General features: G+C 52.3%; 1 protein-coding gene across 1 annotated transcript in view; it reads right to left on the bottom strand.

Moving 5' to 3' along the window:
• Positions 1-682: 682 nt before the first annotated feature.
• The window catches only part of DSCAML1 (DS cell adhesion molecule like 1), a 329,691-nt gene continuing 318,418 nt past the window's right edge, over positions 683-11,955 (bottom strand). Inside the window, exons 22-31 of the mRNA XM_057749582.1 lie at positions 11,805-11,903; positions 10,870-11,058; positions 10,192-10,479; positions 8,264-8,419; positions 6,200-6,230; positions 5,933-6,051; positions 5,486-5,638; positions 4,673-4,867; positions 3,134-3,445; positions 683-1,158 (exon numbers count right to left, since the gene is read on the bottom strand). Coding sequence (XP_057605565.1) covers positions 683-1,158; positions 3,134-3,445; positions 4,673-4,867; positions 5,486-5,638; positions 5,933-6,051; positions 6,200-6,230; positions 8,264-8,419; positions 10,192-10,479; positions 10,870-11,058; positions 11,805-11,903 — 2,018 coding nt within the window. The remainder of the gene's footprint in view (positions 1,159-3,133; positions 3,446-4,672; positions 4,868-5,485; positions 5,639-5,932; positions 6,052-6,199; positions 6,231-8,263; positions 8,420-10,191; positions 10,480-10,869; positions 11,059-11,804; positions 11,904-11,955) is intronic.

Below are 11,955 nucleotides of genomic sequence, written 5' to 3'. Positions count from 1 at the left end.
AATGTGCTGGGCTAAAGCTGGGCTTCTCAAAGTCTCTCCTGGAGAGAAAAGTGGCCTGGTATAGGCGCCTCTCCTCCCTGCCTGCCCACTGGCCCTTGCCAGATGGGAAAAAAGCCACCACGTAGAAACATAACCTTTATTGCACACGGCGCTGGGTCTTTTTTCATAGAAAAAGGTATTAACACATAAGCATCTGCAAATTGAAGCAACTCCTGGTTTTCTTGGAACAGTAAAATCGCATGCAGTGTCTCTGAGTTGGGATTTTGGTTTTTATCAAAACCACCTAGACTGGAGGGAGGGTGAGTAGGAGGGAAAAATTGCTGAGTCTTTTGTGCCTCTGTCTCAAAATAAGGTGAGAGAAATATATAGATATATAGCTTGTCGATGTGTTCCTCTCTCTCTATATATGTATATATCTCTCCACACATATTTTGTGGGGTGGGGGATTTGACTTGTCCTGTCAAATTCTTGTGCCCTGGCTTCATGGAGAAGAAGAAAATAGTTTCATTTGTACAAAAGAGTTCTATGTACAAGCGTTCACGACTTGGGGGTTGTCTTTTCCTTGTCGGTTGCATTTTGTCTGTCAGTTTCATATAAATAACGCAGGAAGTCAGCCAAGTTGGTGTGTGAGGGCTGGAGGTGCAGAGAGGTCCGCTGGAGGGCGGCCCTCCTGGCCGTGCCCCTACACCAGGGTGTAGGATTTGGAGTAGGCCCCGGCCCCCTGCTTCTGAGACCTCCCTACCCCCGACGTGCTCATCTCCAGAAGTGAGTCCCTGGAGCCCCCCATTTTGGTGTGTGGGCCCCCGGCCCGCGGAGGCTCAGTGCTGGGGGCCGGAGGGGCGGCACTGGGGGCAGCCGGGGGCTCGGCAGGGACGGCACCCGGCGCTGGGGGGGCCGTGCCGGCTGGGGGGGCTGGCATGGCCAGAGTCCTCTGAGGTAAGGTGGCTGTGGAGGCGGCCGCGGGGGCCCCTGGGTGCGGGAGGCCCAAGGGCTTGCTGGCAGGGTCCAGGGTCAGGTGGCGAGCCTGGGGGTGGTAGGTTCGAGCCAGGTTCCTGATGGAGGCCTCGCGGGGTGGGACCACAGGGCAGGGCTCGCGCCCGTCCGCCTTGCGGAAGAAGGCCTCTGACTTGGCGTAGAGAGGCAGGTTACAGTAGTCACCTGGATGGAGGAAGCAGGGCGGGTTAGTGGCAGAGGCCTCTTGAAAACAGCTTGTTCCCTCACCCCTACCCCTCAGTCTTCTCCCTGACCTGGCATGGGAGTCCCTCCACCAAATGGGCAGTAAAGAGTCAAGGAAAGATGTGTGACTTGGCCTCTCTGAGTCTTAGTTTTCTCATCCATGAAATGGGGATAATCATATTTCCCTGCAGGGATACTGTGAGGAGGTAACGAGATAAAGCATGGAAAGTGCTGCAGTACAGTGGCTGGCACACAGCCTTGCTCAATAAATTGATAGCTATGGTTAATTGATCGCTATAGCTGGTCAGCGTCAGCAGGCGGAGAGCTCATTTCTAAACAGGGACTTCCTAAAGGCTCTGATTGTTAGAAAGCCTTTTTATTTTGGTCGTGCAGCTTGCAAGATCTTAGTTCTCCCACCAGGGATCGAACCCGAGCCCGTGGCAGTGAAAGCGCCAAGTCTTAACCACTGGACCACCAGGGAATTCCCTAGAAAGCTTTTCTTTACACTGAGGAGGAAAGGAATGTCACTCCCTGTCACTTCCCCACATTCAGACTGGTTCTGTCCTCTGAGGACCCCCAGAGAAGGCCTCCCCTTCTTTCCCACCGCAGCCTTTCAGACGACTGGAGTTGCTACATCCCCATCCCTCTCCTGTGTCCCCTCTTCTCCAGGAAGAATGTTCCTCATTTTTTTAAAAAATACATCTTTATAGGAGTATAACTGCCTTACAATGTTGTGTTAGTTTCTCTCATTTCTTAAAGTGCCTCCATAGGACACGCCTCTAGCACCCCCACATCCCATCCCTCTGCCCTGTGTGCACCCCCACATCCCGATCCCTCTGCCCTGTGAGCACCCCTACATCCTGATCCCTCTGCCCTGCGAGCACCCCCACGTCCTATCCCTCTGCCCTGCGAGCACCCCCACGTCCCATCCCTCTGCCCTGTGCACACCCCCACGTCCCATCCCTCTGCCCTGTGTGCACCCTCGCCTGTGCTTGCACCTCTCTCCTGTCCACTGTGCCAGGCACTCGCCTTAGGTCATCTCATTTAGTCCCCACAGCCCCCTGGATAGGTTATTAGCTGCCCGCATCTTGCAAGTGAGGAAAGTGAGGTTCAGAGAGATTAAGCAAATAACTTGCCCAAATTCACACAGCTAGACAGGGAGGGGAGCCATTCAGGGCACCTGGTCTCCTAAAGCTTTGCACTTTCTGTTACCCCAGGCTCTTCTCCAGATGATTCTGAGCCCCTAGGTCAGCACTGGCTACTTAGCAAGGCCAGCGCTGAGCAGACCCGACTGCCTGGTTGGACAGCCTGGGCCTTGCGTGCTGTGGCCCTCATATCTGCGGGGGGCTCCCCCGCTCCCTCCCCCTGTTTATCCTAGACCTGCCCTGCCGACCCCAAAGGGTATGTGGTCAGGCCCCTGGAGTCAGGATGGTTCTGTCAGGCTCGGTCCCTGCCCACCTTAAGCTTTGGCCTCCATGGGCTGAGCTGTCAGGATTGTTCCTTTGGGTCTAGATTAAGTTCAAGTAGCATGAGAACAATGGCCATTGGGCAGCTGACCCCATAAGCAGTCTCCTTTCATCCTGGCATAGCTTCAGATTAAGGGGATGCTCACTACTTACTGAGAACCTACTATGTGACAGACATGTATATCATCTCAAATGCTCATGACAACGATGCCGAGCATATGCTATCATTTGCACTTTACAAATGAGAAAATTAAGGCCAGAGAGGTTAAATGACGTGCCCAGGGTCACAGAGGTATTAAGAAGTTGAGCCAGGATGTGAACGAACTCTGATCTGCTTGCTCCCAAGTCCTGGCTCTTTGCACTAACCCCCCCCCCGCCCCCCACTGCCAGGGAGCCGTGCTGGGCTGGCAGGACCCAGGTGCAGTTAGGGCTAGGTCCAGCCAGGGCTCACGGGGCAAGGGACACAGCCGGGAGGTGGTCTGAGCACTCACTCTTGTTGGCCCGGTGAGGGATGGGCACAGCCACGTTTTTGCCCCGGTCGGCATCCTGGGGCTTGGGCGGGGAGGCAGTGAAGCGGCAGATGCCAGGCTCTGAGGGGGTGCTCATGGATGTCATGCTGTCAGCGTTCTCATTGGTGCCCGTGGTCATCTGGTCAGAGGAGCTGTCGGAGATGAAGCATTCGGTGATCTCAAACTTGGCGTGCTGCAGCTGCTCCTCCAGCTTGGCGTGCTCGTAGGCCCGGGCCAGCTCCTCGTAGGTGGAAGAGGCGCTCTCAGTGGACACCATGCTGTTCCGTCCTTTGTCTGGGGAGATGGAAGGCACAGAGTTGAGAGGAAATGAGTGACATGCCCCCACCCCCCATATTCATTGCAGCATTATTTATAATAGGCAAGACGTGGAGGAAGCACCTGTATGTCCGTTGGTGGATGAACAGATAAAGAAAATGTGATGTGACATATGTATGTATCACATCACACACACACACACACAAACAGACACACAATGAGGTATTATTCAGCCATAAAAAAGAAAATCTTGCCATTTGGGAAGATATGGACGGACCTTGAGGGCATCACGCTAAGTGAAATAAATCAGACAGAGGAAGACAAACACTGTACAATCTCCCTTACATGTGGAGTCTAAAAAAACTCCCAAACAACAACAAATAAAACCCCCAAGCTCACAGATACAGAGAAGAGATTGGTGGTTACCAGAGGTGGGGGGATGGGAGTTGGGTAAAATGGGTGAAGGGGGTCAAAAGGTGCAAACTTTCAGTTATAAAACACATAAGTCATGGGGATGTAACGTACAGCATGATAACTACAGTTAGTAACACTGTATTGAATATTTGAAAGTTGCTAAGAGAGTAGTTCTTTAAAGTTCTCATTATAAGAAAAAACATTGTAACTACAGATGGCGATGGATGTTGACTTACTGTGATGATCACTTTGCCATATATACAAATAACAGCTCATTATGCTGTACACCTGAAACTAAATGTTATATGTCACTTTTATCTCAATAAAACATAAAGTGGGTTTATGGGGAGAGGGTGTAATTGAGACCAGACTGAGCAGTTCCCCTACCCATAACCCCAGCAGCCATCTGAAAGCCTGACTGTGGAGTGGACCAGGCTCCCAAGATCCTGTTCTTCCCCTGTGAAGGTAGCGGTGGTGGCAGAAGTGGGATCTTTGATGAATGAAGGGTAGAACATCTTTCATTCTTGATGATAAACATCACCCTCTGAGCAACGCTTAGCCTTTTCTCCAAAAAGCATCATGTATACCATTTTCTCTGTTACCTTTTGGGAGAGCAAAATGAAACCCTCGACCAAGCAGAGCTCAGCTAGGTCAAGTGTTTTTGTCACAGTCACAGAGTAAGTCAGTGGCCAGCTGGAAATGAAACTGACTTGTGCCTTGGACTCCATGAGCTGGTGGGTGGGAGTTTGGAAAATAGAAGGTGGAGGTGGATAATGGGGCGGGGGGGGCTGGAGAAGAGTGAGCAGGATAAAGGCAGGTCTCTGGGCTTACCTGTGTCCTGGGAGAGGCTGGCACTATAACTGTCACTCTCGGTGACAGTGACACCATGCTGGGAGCCCACGGTGCGCCAGTCAGAGGTGAGGGTGCGGGCGGGTGTGGAGGCCTGGCACTTGGTCAGAGTCCACTGGCTTGAGTACCGGTTCCGGGTGCTGTGGGCTGACTTTACATTCTTCCTGGACACTGGATCTGCACAGAGGAAGCAAGAGCTAGCATCCTCCAGCTGCAGGCACTCAGGCTTGGGTCACTGGCATTTACCAGAAAGGGCAGTGGGGAGCAAGGGAGGAGGCAGAAGCAGCCACAGAAGCTCCCTTGGGAAAGCTGAGCGCGCCTCTCTGACCACACAGCTATCCACGGAGGAGAGCAACAGTGTCGAGGCATGTGGCCAGCGGACGGCATCCTAGTCCTCCCTGACCACCCCCTCTTTTCCTTCAGCCTGGGAAGAATGCCACCTCCTCTCCTGCTGCCTCATGACTGTCCGTTCATTCCCTACAGTCCTGGAGGTGTTCTATCCTTATGCCCAGAGTCACAGTGGAAGATGCAGAAGGGCCTTGGAGAGAAAGAACAACTAACCCTCTCAAAATTTCTAGGTAAGGAAACAGATGCCCAGAGAGATAAGGTTAGTGACTTGCCCAAGGCCATGGCTAATGAGTCTGTAATCAAGGTCTCCAGACTCTGATTCCATGCTCTTCCCATTCTTCCATGCTGTTCCTCCCTCCTTTTAAAAGAAAATGTCACCTCTGCATTATGCTGTGCCCAAGAAACCCCGAGTGGGAGGAGGGCTGTCTCCCTGGGGATAAGGCATACTGGTGCCTGGCCGGATGTCAGACATGTCGATGAGGGGTCCTGTGCTCTGGATGAGGGCTGGGTGGTGCAAGGAGACACCGGTGCAGAAACTCTGAGGGTTGACAGCTTGGCTGAACTCAGCATCCGTCACAGGAATGGTGGCCTTGTCATCTCCTGGGGGAAGAAGTACCATCAGAAGCAGTCCTTCCCTTTGAGCACCATCCTTGCTTCCCAAATTTCTCACTGTCTTTATCCAACCAAGAAAGGTTGGGTCAAGTCTCCCCATAAACAGAGGAGGAAACCTAGTCCTTGAGAGAAGCTGCAGTGAGTTCCTAGGTTGTTAAGTTGTTGATGGGGCTGCTTCTGGAACCCTGGGCACTGCGTGAGGGCTGGTGGCTGCCCTTCATGGGATGTGACCTGGGGAAGCACACACAGCAGGACAGAGAGCTCGTGGCACCTGTCACTCACCCAGCTGCTTGATGCCCTCCTTGTCCTCGATGAGCAGCTGGACCCTGGGGATGTCGATGTGTAGCCGCGGGCCCTGGGGTGGCCCCTTCACAGGGGTGTCAAAACTTCGGTTGTTCTTGCTGTGGGGAGAAGGGCTGGAGGTGGGTGACTCGGCAGCCATAAGGGGTTGGGGGAGGGGTTTTGCAGGATAGTGGGGTGTTAGAAGCCTGTACCCTGAAGGGAGGAAGGGGGAAGGGAGGAGAGAGGAAGCGGCTATGTGACACCCACCTTATCAACATTTCTGCCAAACTCTTTGCATCTGTAAAACAGTAGAGAGAGGGGACTGAGTGAGAATGGAGTCTGAGCAGGATGAGAATTGGAAGAGGCCTGGGGAACAAGGTGGGAGAATTCCTTAAAATGGGGCTAGGGCTGGTCTCCTGGGAAGAAATGTAAGGACCTCTGAGACAGCCCGAAACATAAGGTCTTACTGCTCCCAGTTCAGAATTTGGCTCAGTTCTGTGTTCTTTTCCTCAGATTTTTATATAATAGGGAGTTCCTTCCCAAAGGAGAGGGTATGTAAAGTGCTCCATCAGCTTCCTGAATTGACTCTAATCAAACAAGACATCAGAGCAGGCTGGAAATGGGCATCAGTGGTAGGTCTATCCTCAGTTATCTGTTGGGGGGAGGAGGAAGTAGGAGATGGAATAGAGGTGGTCAATGGGCATCTCCAGATTATGTCAACCAAGAAGCTTCATTTCCTTCTCTAGGACATCTGCCCCCCAAAAGCCCATGGATGGATTTGAGGGTCACTGCTTTGTCTCAGAGGGGCCTTGAATAGGTTCAGGACTCTAAGTTTAGGAATTGATCAGAGAGGAGAAGCAAAGGACCTAGGTAATCCACTACACCTCTGATAACTGAGAATGATCTGTTGGATCAAATCTAGCTTCGTGAATGCATTCAATCATCTATCTACCCACCCATCCATCCATTCTTTATTGATCTATCCACCTGTCAATCCATTCCACCCATACATCATACATTCATTCAACTACCCATCCATCCATTATTCCAGCCATCTATCCATCGTTCCATCCATCCATCGTCCCATCCATCCATCCGTCCGTCCGTTCGTTCGTTCGTTCATTCCTTCCTTCCTCCCATCCATCCATCTATCCATCCATCCATCCACCCATCCATCCATCCATCCATCCAACCATTCATCCATTCAACCATTAACCCAACCATCTAATCATCTCTCCAACCATTCATCTAATTATCCATTCAACTATTCAACCATTCATCCAATTATCCATTCATCTATTCAACCATTCATCCAATCATCCATTCATACAATCATACAATTATCTATCCATCTTATCATCCATCTATCCATTTAAGTATCCATCCATCCATCCATCCATCCATCCATCCATCCATCCATCCATCCATTCCATCCATCCATCCATCCATCCACCAACCCACCCACCCACCCATCCATTGATCCAACCAACTATCAATTTGATTCAACTATTAATCCATCAACAATCCAATCTTCCATCCATCCATCCAACCATCCATCCACTTAACAACCATAACCACCCACTGAACCATCCATTCTTCTACCCAACTCCTAAACACCCTAGGCAGTCTTAGTCATTCCCTCTTCTGTGCTGTTATTGTGCCTTGGCTGTGAACTCTAAAAGGGCATGGGCTGTTGCTTCGTCATTCATCTTTAGATCTCCAATGTCTGGCAGTATCTACAATACAGCAGATACTCAATAAATGTTTTCCAAATGTGTGGACAGACATTTATTAAGCAACTAGTGGGTCCTGGGGAAATCAAGGTAAATCAGACCTGTTCATGCCAGACTATGGTATCAGGTGTTGGGACAGGGGATGATATTAAAAATATTTAACACCTGACAAGGCATGGAAACAGCTCAGTCAAAGTGAGCAAGCTCCTAGAGACCACTTGCAGGTCTACTCTTTAGTGACTGGGTCCTAGAATAGTCACGGGGATCCTATATGAGAGAATGGAGCATCCAGGGTGGAAAGGAGCAACATCTATTTACCAACCGACATGGAATTGTTTACATTTTTAAACAAGTAATATGGTTTTACCAGTGTGTACCTCTAAAAGTCAGCCCTGGTGAGGGCAGGCACAAAGTCCTGGGGGCACAGAGGAGGAAGCAATGAACAACTCAGGGGGTTTCAGAAGGCTGGAGTGACCGCTCTCCCTTCAAGGGGACACGGGCACCCTCTCTCGTCCAGACGGTGCTCTGAGCCAATGGAAAGTGGCCCGTGGGGCTGAGGGTCAGTCTCTCCCAGGAAGCCCACAGGAAACTCGCCCACCTCGGAGTCGCTTTAGCCGCTTCTCTTTCCTCTTCTTGCGAATGATGAAGAGCAGCGCCACCCCCAGTGTGGCCAGGATGACCGGGCAGCCGATGGTGAACAGCTTCTTCACGTCGTCCCCCTCGCCTTGCGCAGACTTGATGGGCGGGATGGTGCCTGAACGGGGGTGAAGAAGGGAGTCAGATGTCCTTACGAGTTGAGTGTCAGGCAGAGTCTCATGGGCAAGGTAGCCCTTGGACCTCTCTTACTGCCTTTGGCCTCACTCTGCTCTCTACTTTCTGGTGCAGAGCCCCAACTCTCCCCTCTGCTTCCCCCAGTTCTGGTCCCAACAGGACAGCCATGAACAGTTGTGTAGTTTTTCTACCGCAGATGGTATTAATGATTTCCTGGGCCTGCTTTATAATTATCCTAATGTCTCCTGCTTGTTGGAGTTTGGTGTTCATTTCTAGAGGGTGGGCCGATGGGCTTAGATTCCCACATCTAGCTGGTAAGGCTGGGGGAGAGGACGGTGGGGCTCACAGGAGAGAGAAGTCAGGGCGGTGGGATCCTGGGTTCTCTTCCCCAGGTAGAGGCAACAGCCACCCAGCACCCGGTGTTCTCTCCCGACTCTCCCTCCCACGGGCGATAGCTGCTAACCTTGGGGGCTGCAAGGAGGCCGGGTTGAGTTCTCCTGCTGACATAGCCTTCTGCCAAGCCCTGATGCTTGCGTGTTTCAAAACCCCATCTAAGAGTCATCTCCTTCATGCAGACTTCCTTGTTGGAGCCCACCCCCTTCTGATACCACGTTTATTCTGTTTCCTGAACACACAGGTAGACCCAGTTTAGCGTGTGACAGCTGGGCCCTGCGAATTCAGCCTTCCGTGTGCCTTAAATGCATGTGTGTGCAGGAGTGTGAGGACTCCCAGGGCACAGATACCAGTGAGCGCTCATGAAACAGCCATGTGCTCACCTACATTCCCCAGACTGCCTGGCACTTAGGTTAGAGCCTTGTTACTAGTTCTGGACAACAGAGTACGAATAGAAGTGATGAGTGGACTCTGCCCCACAGGAAGACTTCTAAGCCCTTTATCCAGAGTTCAGTGCATTCAAATTTACAGATCATTATTTCTAAATGTCTTCAGTATATTTTCATTATAAAAGTAAGTCAAGCTAATAGTCATTGAGGAAAACATATAACCAGGAAGTAAATTAATAGAAGAGGGAAAAATTTTATTCCTAGTATCCAAATACAACCATTATATTTTGGAGTAATCCTTCCAGTTTTTTTTGAAGATCATCTCCTTTTTTGGTTTATTTATTTGTTAGAGATATTTTAAAAATACAATTGTAATCATAATGGTAAAAAAAAAAAAAGAAGTAATGAATATCACCTGCTGGCCAGGGCAGTTGGGAACTGCTGTGCCTTTTCTCGCTCTCTCTTGCTGGTGACCTTAGAGGCTACGTGTTCAAGACGGCGTAGCTAAATGATGGTGGCCGGCCAACCCTCACAAGATGTTATGAGAGCGAGAACCAAATCTTGATTGGATCAAGCCATGAAGCTTTTAGTGTTTAATTGTTAACGCAGCATAGTCTACCCCATCCGGCTACTGTGCCATCTTAGCAGAGGGTTCTTATAGGGCAGGACTGCCACTACATCTCTACCTCCCTCTCATCTCTCTGAAGCAATGGAGAGCAAGGATTGCCTGTAGTGCTACTGACCTGCTTGCCTGCTTAGCCATCGCTGTTGGTCACAGGTGCATCTGCCCACTTAGCTGTCTACCCACCTGCTGCTCCTCTGCCTGTCCTTCGCTTGTTCACCTGTCAGCCTTGGTCCCCGACTTTAGTCCTGCCTCTTTCCTATTTGCTTGTCTATCTCTTCACACGTCTGCCTCTCTGCCAGCTTCCCTGGCAGCACCTTGCTCCAGCCCCGCCCACCCTTGCCGACTCACTGCCATCGTAGTCCAGGGTGGCGAACTGGGCGGTCTCGTTGCCGCAGCCAGCGCTGTTGCAAGCCCTCATGCGCAGCTCATACCACGTGGCCTCTCGCAGCTCCGTCAGAAACACCTCCCCGGAGCTGTTGGCGCGCAGGCCCTGCCAGGCCCAGGTGCCCTTGGGCCGGTACTCCAGCACGATGGCTGTGATAGGGCAGCCCCCGTTGTTCCAGCCCTGCAGGTTAAGCCGAGCATGCGTGGAGTTGATGTGGGTGAAGAGGTGCTGGTCTTTGCTGAAGGAGGGCTCTGGGGGGGCCAGAGGGAGAGACAGAGGTTAGAGAGACTGGGAAGGATTTCCCTGGGGCAGCTGGGACCACAGTGGCTCTGCAGGATCGGTGGGAGGTGCAGTTAGGAGTAGGGGGTGCTCCAGGGGACAGAGAGGGAGGAAGAAGAGGAGAGGGAGAAGGACAAGGAGGAAGGGTTTGGCCAAGGAGGAAGACAGACGCAGGAAAAAGGAAGAGGTGAGCCACCCATCTGCCACCCCTCACAGGAAAGTGGGGCCAGTTTTTCCTACTGTGATGCGTTTCCAGATGCGGCAGTGATGGGAACTGGGGGGAGTCTCCCCTTGAGTCTCGGTGCTTCCCCGTGCCCTCCTTTCCTACCCCAGCCGCCCTCCACCCCATCCCGGGGCCTCACCCCGCCCGTGGGTCTTGGCCTCGATGATCTCACTGATGCGCCCGGAGCCCACGCTGTTCTTGGCCGCCAGCTTCACCTTGTACCACGTGCCACACTTGAGGCTGTCCAGCCTGAAGGACCGCTCGCTTGCGCTGACGAACACGTCCTTCCACTCCTCGCTGTTGTCCACCGAGTACTGCAGCACAAAGCCTGCCCGGGAGGTTTGCCTGGCTCAGGTAGGGCAGGGCGGGGCCCGGGGTACCCCAACAAACAGCATGGGACTGGGCTCTGTTGGGGGCCAGGGGAGCTTTGGCCGTTGCGAAGGGGCGGATGCAAATTAGATGCAAAACTGGAAGGCCCTTGGGTGTCTTGTGGGGCTCTCTCCCGTCAGCTCTTGTGTTAGGTTTAGAAGCCAAGGTGGGGAGGGGAGCAGAAACCAGAGCTGCGAGGCTTAAAAGGGGTCCTGTTTAGACCCTGCTACTCCATGTACAGTCCCCGGGCCCTGAAGCATCAGTATCCCTTGGGAGCTTGGTGGACATGCAAGTTCTCAGCCCCTACCCCAGACCTCCTGAATCAGGATCTGTGTTCTTCCAAGATCCCCTGGTGATTCACATGTGTGTTTAAGTCTGAGAAGCACTGTTTAGAACATTCGTCTGCTTTTATACATGTGGAAACTAAGGCCCAGAGAAGAAAACAGGCCTCCTAAGAAAACAGACTTCCTCAGGTTCACACAGCTCACCAGCGGCAAGGGGAGGGCTGGGTGTTCTCCAGCCCCGACGTCTAGGCTGGTATATTTTCCATGGCACGTGGGAAATTTCCCTGTGGTCCAACCAGCTCCCCCCATGATCCCTAAGCATTACGGGGACAAGCAGTGGGAGTGGGGGAAGCCCTGCCCCTGCCCCTAGGCCCAGAATTCTTTCCCCTGTCTCCCCTCTCCTCACCCAGACCCTTCTCACCTCGGATGGAGCTGCCCCCATTGTCGCCGGGAATCCAGGTCAGGGTGATGGATGACGCGGAGGTTTTGGAGACAGTGAGGCGGGGCTGGTCCGGGGGAACTGTGAGGGGAGAGCCACCCGTGCGCACCACGAAGGGTTAACCTCTGAGGAT

Source organism: Hippopotamus amphibius, chromosome 9 (genome assembly GCF_030028045.1).
Source record: "Hippopotamus amphibius kiboko isolate mHipAmp2 chromosome 9, mHipAmp2.hap2, whole genome shotgun sequence".
NCBI lineage: Eukaryota > Metazoa > Chordata > Mammalia > Artiodactyla > Hippopotamidae > Hippopotamus > Hippopotamus amphibius.
This window is presented reverse-complemented; position numbering and strand designations above follow the sequence as displayed.